The 9,873-nt window shown below is 36.1% G+C and overlaps 2 protein-coding genes across 2 annotated transcripts; both read right to left on the bottom strand.

The window, feature by feature from the left end:
• Window positions 1–475: 475 nt before the first annotated feature.
• LOC131895326 (olfactory receptor 6C74-like) lies at window positions 476–1,414 on the bottom strand. Its single transcript, XM_059245770.1, has one exon. It carries the CDS (start codon window positions 1,412–1,414, stop codon window positions 476–478), a length of 939 nt encoding a protein of 312 aa, XP_059101753.1.
• A 7,317-nt stretch (window positions 1,415–8,731) lies between these two features.
• LOC131895325 (olfactory receptor 6C74-like) lies at window positions 8,732–9,670 on the bottom strand. Its single transcript, XM_059245769.1, has one exon. It carries the CDS (start codon window positions 9,668–9,670, stop codon window positions 8,732–8,734), a length of 939 nt encoding a protein of 312 aa, XP_059101752.1.
• Between the last annotated feature and the right edge of the window lie 203 nt (window positions 9,671–9,873).

The following is a 9,873-nucleotide window of genomic DNA, read 5'->3' as shown; positions in this document are numbered from 1 at the left end:
ACAGAGATAGAGAATAAGAAAGAATAAAATTAAGGGAGATGGAAGAAGAGTTTGTTTCCAAAAATACAAGGTACTTTGGTAACACAAAGCCAAAGAAAGTGTTCCTAGAGATTTATAGACTAAAATAAATTATTATTAAAATAGCTCCTAAATAATATTTTCTTTAAGCACATATTTGCTAGCAAATCATAGACATATGCTGTTTCCATAGGGAAATCATAGTGGAATATTTTGGAAGCCAAACAATTCATAGCATTAAATTAAAATAATGAAGTGATTCCAGCAACACATATGGGAAAGAATGAAGAGAGATATCCTCACTAAAAATATAAAAATCTAGAAGAAGAGTTAGAGTCAAATACGGACACCTTCTGTAACTTCCACAATAGAAAAGCAAAACAGAGATTTGTCAAACAGTAGCTGATACGGTCTATAACTTTCAGTGATCTTACTAGCACACTTTATCAGGACAAAGTCACTGTTTTGAAGTAGCTGAGGTGCATTTTTTAATGACATCCCTCAGGGCTTCTTTGACTTGCTTATTTCTTAAGGTATATATGAAAGGGTTTAGTACTGGTGCAACCGAAATGGTGAGTATGGCAACCCCCTTGTTTAAAGCTATCCTCTCTTCTGCAGAAGGTTTGATATACATAAAAATGCAGCTGCCATAAGAGATGGAGACAACAATCATGTGGGAGGAACAGGTAGAGAAGGCCTTCTTCTTCTGCTGGGCAGAAGGGAACCTCAGAATTGTACTTATGATTTTCCCATAAGAGATCATTACTAGTGCCAAGGTAATCAGGAGAATAATGATGGCAAAAATGAAGTTGACCAGTTGCATAGACCTTGTATCACTGCAGGAAAGCTTCAAGATGGGAGAGTAGTCACAGAAAAAGTGTTCAATATTAGCATCGCAGAATTCCAAACTCAGACTTACAATGACTCCAGGGCAGATCGCCAACAAAGCAATTAAACAGCAAGTGCCAAATAGCCAAGTACAGACTCTGGTGTTCATGATGGTGGTGTAATGTAGGGGTTTACAAATGGCTACATAGCGGTCATAGGACATGACAGCCAGCAAGAAAAACTGTGCTATCCCGAAGATAAAAGCAGTAAATAATTGTGTGTAGCAAGCCTTGATGGAAATAGTTTTATCCTTGGTCACTATGCTGACCAGGAATCTAGGGATGCAGGTAGATGTCAGTGAGATTTCTAAGAAGGAAAATTTCTGAAGGAAGAAATACATGGGTGTTTTGAGGTGGGAATCCAGCAGAGTCAGAAGGATAATGATAAGGTTTCCAGTGATGCTCAGCAGATAAGTTATAAATAGGAAAAGGAAAATTACAATTTGCCATGTTGGGTCTTCTGTCAATCCAAGAAGAATGAATGTTGTCACCAGTGTGTGGTTCCTCATGTCTAAATGTCTTCTAAATTCTTCCAGCCTGCAGATAAATAATAGATTGAATTGATGTGTTCTCTTCTGTAATGATTTGAAGGTGATATTAAGAATCCAGCAGGGTAATGGAAATGTACCTCCCCCACGTCTATATTTTCACATTTATTCATTGGTTAGAACTACAAGCATAACAACATGTATCTAATCCCATTTCCTGGATACTCATTATTGTAAGCTATTTTTATAATTGGAAAATATTGGGTATTTTTTTATAAGTATTTGCACATTTTCCATTTTTTCCTGATATTCTGAAAATACAATTCCCACTCCTACTGATTCCCAAGTAATATTTTAGGCTAATTTGAGTAATATGCATTTATTTAAATGACCTTCTTTGTTTCCACAAACCATTTTCTGTATTTTATTATTATTATTTTTAAATATTTTGATAAGATTTACCCTCCTCCAACTCCCCCAGATGCTCCCCATTTTCTTATCCACACCACTTTGTACTCTTTTTACCTGTCTTTTTCTCTAAAAATCCCCAAAACTCCACATGAAAAAAAAAAACCCACAAAAAACAAGATTAAAAACATAACAAGTCAAAAGAAAATGAAATAAAAAAATACTCAAAAAAGTCATGAAGTTTGTTTCCTGTTGGCCAACTACTCTTGGGCATGAGGCCTGCTTTGGAGGGTGGTTGATATATCCGCTGAGACTCCATTACAGAAAATTGGTTTTTCCTTTATCAGTGGGTATCAATTGCAGATGGTTTCCTGGTCAGGAATGGAACCCATGTTCACTTTTTGTCTCAAAGCTGGGCTTCCACCTTGTCTGAACCAATCAATGCAGGCCTTGTGATTCTACCACAGTCTCTTTGAGTTCATAGGTGTATCAGTCCTGTATGACACTGTTCTTGGAAACATCCATCCCCTCTTGCTCTTATGCTCTTTCAATCTCCATTTCTGCATGAGCCTTGAGGGGACCAGTTTGACATTTTGAGACAGGGTTTTACTTATTATCCCTAGAAGTAGACCAAGTAAAATAGTAATTATCATAAAAAACTTAAAAGTCTAGTTATAAAAGTATTTAAGAAACATTGAAAGTGAGATAAATGTTCAGTTACTTTGGGCACTTGTCAGTGGAATTGAACATCAGTATCATCCAGAATTCCTGAAGTCCACATGGATGTGCTTTTCGATAAATTTGGCATATGTTTGATATAAGAATGTTCATTACCTCAAGTTTTGGTTCAGGAGTTATTTAAAGTTACCCAGTTATAGTCCAGGGTGATCTTAAATTTACAGAGATGCTTCTGCCTCCTAAATTCTGGGATTTAAGGCATGTAACACTACATCTAGTATAAATATATATTTTAAGGGGCTAAATTAATGACAGTGAGATTTGAAATAAATAATAATAAAGTGATTATTTGTTGGTGATATTTGTTAATTTTAGAGTTCTTTGGTACTATTAAATAGAACTAGTTCAGCTGGAAAAACAACTTTATGAGTTTTACATTTAAACTTACTTCAATTAGAAAATAAACCTTTGATATTAAATTTAAAACATTTCTTCATGATCATTTTCCTGTTCAACTTGAGTAGCTTTGTTTGTGTAAGAAATAATTTACACACTCATTACTGCCTCCAACATTAAGTATTATATTTTCTAATTTTAAAAATAAAGCAATGTATTCCAATAAAGTTTGAATAAAGGCACTGTGAGTTCTATGTGTAAAGCTTTTCTAATAAACAAGAATAACCAGTTTTCAGATACATACAGAGGAAGCTTAGCCATGAGTTACAAGGATGCTGTCTGAATTTCTCTAATGTTGGGTTTAGATGGTATAATCTGTATTCAAGACAGAACTTTTCATAATACAACCTCATTATATGCAGCTTGAAAAACATAGAAAATACTTACTTTCCTTGAGTTCAACAGAAATATTGTTTGCAGATACATCGTGGAATTTTATTTTGTTTAAAAATTCAATATGAATAATTCTTCCAAAATGAGTATTTTTTCCTAACCCATACTTATAACTTTGCCTTATCAGTTTAAGTGGAGAACTTATTCAGAATTTTTTTTTTTTTTTTGGTTTTTTCCGAGACAGGGTTTCTCTGTGTGGTTTTGGTGCCTGTCCTGGATCTCACTCTGTAGACCAGGCTGACCTTGAACTCACAGGGATCTGCCTGCCTCTGCCTCCCAAGTGCTGGAATTAAAGGCATGTGCCACCACCTCCTGGATTAAAATTCAGCTAATTTTAAAAATAATTACATTCCCCACTCTTTAATCAGAATACAGGATGTTCCATCTTTCAATCCACTGTTTTATTTTCCCTACAAATGAAATAACCAGTGTCTTCCCAAACAGTAGTGTGCTCCTGTTTTCTTATAACTGAAGAATTGTAGTCGCTGCCTTATTCCATCTTCAATAAACAAGACTTTGCCTCCATACCACTCAAGGTTGTCATGTTCCTTAATAATAAATGATGTTTTCACTCAGACCTAGTACAAAACCTTGGGGATCTTTGTGGAAAGTACACTAATTGACTATTTTTATCATTAATTATGAAAGCAAAATAACCAAGTTAATAAAGAGTCCTAGTATCTATAGGGAATCTAGTAATTCTGATGTCAACAGAATAGAATTTCTGGCCTTGAAACAGACTTATTATTTCAGCTGGGGAAGTCAATCACCTAGCAATTGACCACTTCTCAGGAAGAAAGTACCACATCTAAGCATTGGATTCAACTTAAGTCATACTAAAGTGATAGGTAGAATAATTATTTTTTTCCTGCTTAACATAATGAAATTTTTTCCTTGAAATTGTGGTACTTAACACAGAAGACAGTGATCCAAGAGTTATATACCCACCACAACATATGCATGTATACCAACTGTCTTTGTTTCTTTCACCATTGGTGTGATAAAATACCATGACACAAACAAATTAAGGGAGAAAAAGATTGTCTGGCTCACAATTCTAAGTTACATCCCTTCATTGTAGGGAAAGATACATCAGTGAGAAACTGAAAAGCTAGTCACACTACATCTACAGTCAAGAATTGTTATAAATTGGTGCATGCTTAGTAGTGCTCAGCTTACCGTATTCATTTATATAGTCCATGATCTAGTGCTCAGGGAATGTTCCCACCCACAAATAAGATGGGTTTTTCCAGCATCAATTAACCTTATCTCCAAAATCCCTCACAAGTGTACTTGTAAGCTTTTCTCTTAGGTGTTGAATTGACAATTATTATTAACCATAAAACAATCATGGGATACTTTAGGACATAGAATGCCTACTTCTCTCCTACTTCCCCATCTTAATTCTCTGCTCTATGAAGTGCAGTTACTTAGGAGGGTTTATAAAGACTACTTAAGGTAACCAACATAAAAGCACATTCTACTCAGAGATGTAAGCTTTCATTCTTCTATCTTGTCCTGCACCATACTTTCTGCTCTTATTCCTGTCCATTTTATACCAGAATAAATGTGGGATTACTTGGGACATTGAAGATACAGTTTGGCCAAGTAGAAAGAAAACATCCAAAATGTGATGAATGCCTGTCAGTAGACACAGAAGTATAGATTTGGAGATAACAAATACCCACAGTATTCTATTGACTCAATCTCTCCTTTTGTTCAGGAGAATCAACTAATGACATTTAGCACATTCTCATTTTTGTTAGATCAGGATGTATGTTGTACTTTTTTGCCCATTTGATGGTATAGATCAGTGCCTAGCCCAATCATCTTTATAAAGGCTTCTATCAGCTGATGTGAGCAGGTGCAGAGACCCACAATCATTAGGCAGAGGTCAGGGAATCCCATGAAGATAGGGAGGATGGATTGTAGGAGCCTGAGGGGTTGATGACACCAGGAGAACAAGGCCCACAGAATCAAGTAGTCAGAGCACATAGGCAATCACGGAGCCTATATGAATTTGTGCTAGATCCTCTGCACACATGCTGTGGTTGTTTAGCTTGGGTTTTTTGTTGGACTCCTAATAGTGGGAGTGGCAGGTGTCTTTGACTCTTTTGCCTTATCACAAGACCCCTTTCCTCCTACTTGTTTTCATTGTCCAGCCTTTATTTGAGTGTTATGCCTCATCTTACTGCATATTGTTATGCCAGGTTAAGTTGATATGACTGGGAGTCCTATTCTTTTCTGAATGGATATGGAGGAGCAGTGGATCTGGGGAAAACGGACATAAAGAAATGCAAATGTTTTCTTTATATGCTGTGAACAGTGTTAATCATGCTACAAATTTATGTTTTGATCATACTAATAATGCCAGTATTTTTCTTTGTTATTCCTACATCTATTAGCTTGCTTAGTAAAGGAATAAAAAGATAAATGTAATTCCACAGTATTAGAAGACATGTGTACCAATGTATCCTCAGTATTTATATTATCTAATCAAATGAAAAGTCACTGCCTACAGTTTTAAAATCTACCAATATACCCACATTTTTTTTTGAGACAGGGTTTCTCTGTATAGTTTTGGTGCCTGTCCTGCATTTTGCTCTGTAGACCAGGCTGGTTTTGAACTCACAGATATCCGCATGGCTCTGCCTCCAGAATGCTGATATTACACGCCACCACCACCAGGCCTACATTTATATTGCTAACTGAAAATACAGTGGAAATTCTTGTTTTGAGAAAGCATAATTCTATATTTTGTTTAAAGGTCCAGTACTGTAGGACTGCTCACTTCTTTCACAGCTCTTACTGTCCCAATTATTAATATATGTCGTGCTACCACAGCTGTATTTTTATAAGCCCTGTATCCAAATTGGCAGTATAGTCAGTAAATCTGTACTTAACTACAGCCCAAACTCCATGTTACTAAAGATGCGGGGGGAACAGTGCCCACCCAGACAAACCCTGGCATTTTTCCCTTTAATGCAGCCTGTATAGCAATGAACTAGTAAGGTTAGGGAGCCCTGAAGGAGAGAATTTCATTTTCTACTCTGGAATAATTATTTCATGTGCTACTGTATTTTTTTCTTTTCAGAATTTTCAACTGCCAGCTCAGTCCCTACAGGCAGAGAGGCATGAGTTTTAGATGGGTCAGCCCACTTTTTGGAGAACTGACCTAAGAGGCTTCTCTCTCTCTCTCTCTCTCTCTCTCTCTCTCTCTCTCTCTCTCTCTCTCTCTCTCTCTCTCTCTCTCTGTCTGCCTGTCTATCATCTATCTATCTATCTATCTATCTATCTATCTATCTATCTATCTATCTATCTATCTAACTATCTATCTTTCATATCTCTTCTCTCTCCTCTGATACTGGCAAGAACCAAGGTATGCTTTCCCTGATACTTCGGGCTTCCTTACTTTTTTCTCGAAAAATCCCCACTTCCAACTCTATGGCTACTTTATATCATCTGGCAGATCCCCAGCCTGGTAACTCAAATGCCATGTTTTTTGTCTTTTCTTTTTTCCTCCATTCCCTTCTGGGCAGGTGATAAGATTTAGTTTGTCTACCCTAGAGGTTTTACTTTTACATTCGGAACAAATTATCCTTGGGCTCAAAAATGCAACCCACCAAGCAAACAAGTAATATTGAAACAGATTCAGTACATAATTAACATTCTTGGAACACCCTTGTAAATTACTTCTACCTGCAAAGTTATTCTATGTAAATAAAGTTCTTTGGATCTAATGCATACACATACATTTAGATTCTTCCTGCTATTAAAAGCTGTTCAAGAACTATGTCTCATGTTTCAAAACACAAATTGCTATTAGACTCCAGTATAAACAGAATTGTCTGTGGATACTGTATGAGGAAGTTTTAGTTAAGGAGCACAGAGTATTGTGACAGGGCAGACAGTGCAGAGGTCCCTCCATTTTTATTCCTGCTGATGCCATTTTACGTTTAACTAGAATTAGATCTTTTTTATGGAGAATCCCAAGGGATTATTGGAAAATTGTCCAACTCTATTCTAGGAACCCAATGTCAAGATACCCTAGCTAATTTATATTCATTTCTTTAAAAAAAAATCTCTTCTAGCTAACTGCTTATCTTTACTTCCTATGAAGAACCTATTCCATCTAGCCACTTTGCTTCTGTCAAATTGGTTGCTTATACCACCCACTCCAGCTGCAGAGCATGATGCCAGGATATGATTTCTGCCTTCAAAACCCCCATGTACTGGGCAATTGGTGCTATACTTAGGATCCAAATACCTGAGTGTGATCCCAGAAGCTGGAATAAAGCTTTCAATAGGCTATAGACTATATTTGAGTGGTCATCACTGGTGGGCTTTCCATAACAGTATCAAATTCAGATTCTTTTCTCTGTCTTTGAAAATCCATACTGAATTATTATAAGTAGCGAAAAGTAAACCAACTGGAATAAAGAGCATTAAGAGGCTGATATAAATATATAGTATTCAAATTTAGAGAACATGTATTTTGTTCTTAATAAGAAAAATGTGTGGCTAGTTTTCTTATCATGTCGATTATAGCATGCTAAACATATGCTCCAGTTTGTATCATGTGCATGTTATGATGAATAGCAGTGGTGGTTGATTGGAATCTGACAGAGAGAACAGACACATACATGGGATTGAGAATAGATATTGAAGATGTAGCATGTTGATGCTTTTATGTTTTATTGGTTTCTTTATTTTGAAAATCAAAAGTCTTCAAAATGATAAGTGTGGAATATGTCACAAGGATATGTATTGCTGATGACTGTAAATAATATTCTGATTTGCAAATATAGATTTTTAAGTATTTTATTGAGACAAAGAGAGAATAAAAAAGAAAAATTGAAAATGTTGTAGATGACCTATAAAAAAGAAAGAATATATATGAAAATTACTATCAGTCACTATTAAGAAAAGCAGAGATAGAGAATAAGAAAGAATAAAATTAAGGGAGATGGAAGAAGAGTTTGTTTCCAAAAATATAAGATGTTTTGGTAAAGTAACACAGAAGAAAGTGTTCCTAGAGATTTATAGACTAAAATAAGTTATTATTAAAACAGCTCCTAAATAATATTTTCTTTAAGCACATATTTGCTAGCAAATCATAGACATATGCTGTTTCCATAGGGAATTCACAATGGAATATTTTGGAAGCGAAACAATTCATAGCATTAAATTAAAATAATGAAGTGATTCCAGCAACACATATGGGAAAGAATGAAGAGAGATATCCTCACTAAAAATATAAAAATCTAGAAGAAGAGTTAGAGTCAAATACGGACACCTTCTGTAACTTCCACAATAGAAAAGCAAAACAGAGATTTGTCAAACAGTAGCTGATACGGTCTATAACTTTCAGTGATCTTACTAGCACACTTTATCAGGACAAAGTCACTGTTTTGAAGTAGCTGAGGTGCATTTTTTAATGACATCCCTCAGGGCTTCTTTGACTTGCTTATTTCTTAAGGTATATATGAAAGGGTTTAGTACTGGTGCAACCGAAATGGTGAGTATGGCAACCCCCTTGTTTAAAGCTATCCTCTCTTCTGCAGAAGGTTTGATATACATAAAAATGCAGCTGCCATAAGAGATGGAGACAACAATCATGTGGGAGGAACAGGTAGAGAAGGCCTTCTTCTTCTGCTGGGCAGAAGGGAACCTCAGAATTGTACTTATGATTTTCCCATAAGAGATCATTACTAGTGCCAAGGTAATCAGGAGAATAATGATGGCAAAAATGAAGTTGACCAGTTGCATAGACCTTGTATCACTGCAGGAAAGCTTCAAGATGGGAGAGTAGTCACAGAAAAAGTGTTCAATAATAGCATCGCAGAATTCCAAACTCAGACTTACAATGACTCCAGGGCAGATCGCCAACAAAGCAATTAAACAGCAAGTGCCAAATAGCCAAGTACAGACTCTGGTGTTCATGATGGTGGTGTAATGTAGGGGTTTACAAATGGCTACATAGCGGTCATAGGACATGACAGCCAGCAAGAAAAACTGTGCTATCCCGAAGATAAGGCCAGCAAATAATTGTGTGAAGCAAGCCTCAATGGAAATAGTTTTATCCTTGGTCACTATGCTGACCAGGAATCTAGGGATGCAGGTAGATGTCAGTGAGATTTCTAAGAAGGAAAATTTCTGAAGGAAGAAATACATGGGTGTTTTGAGGTGGGAATCCAGCAGAGTCAGAAGGATAATGATAAGGTTTCCAGTGATGCTCAGCAGATAAGTTATAAATAGGAAAAGGAAAATTACAATTTGCCATGTTGGGTCTTCTGTCAATCCAAGAAGAATGAATGTTGTCACCAGTGTGTGGTTCCTCATGTCTAAATGTCTTCTAAATTCTTCCAGCCTGCAGATAAATAATAGATTGAATTGATGTGTTCTCTTCTGTAATGATTTGAAGGTGATATTAAGAATCCAGCAGGGTAATGGAAATGTACCTCCCCCACGTCTATATTTTCACATTTATTCATTGGTTAGAACTACAAGCATAACAACATGTATCTAATCCCATTTCCCACATA

The sequence above is a fragment of the Peromyscus eremicus genome, chromosome 18 (assembly GCF_949786415.1).
Source record: "Peromyscus eremicus chromosome 18, PerEre_H2_v1, whole genome shotgun sequence".
NCBI classification, from domain to species: Eukaryota; Metazoa; Chordata; class Mammalia; order Rodentia; family Cricetidae; genus Peromyscus; species Peromyscus eremicus.
Note: the sequence above shows the minus strand (reverse complement) of the source record. Positions and strands in the feature narration are given on the sequence as shown.

What these genes read in the sequence shown, in the direction of transcription:
- LOC131895326 (XM_059245770.1), bottom strand. Translation starts at nt 1,414, where the DNA reads ATGAGGAACCACACACTGGTGACAACATTCATTCTTCTTGGATTGACA.
- LOC131895325 (XM_059245769.1), bottom strand. Translation starts at nt 9,670, where the DNA reads ATGAGGAACCACACACTGGTGACAACATTCATTCTTCTTGGATTGACA.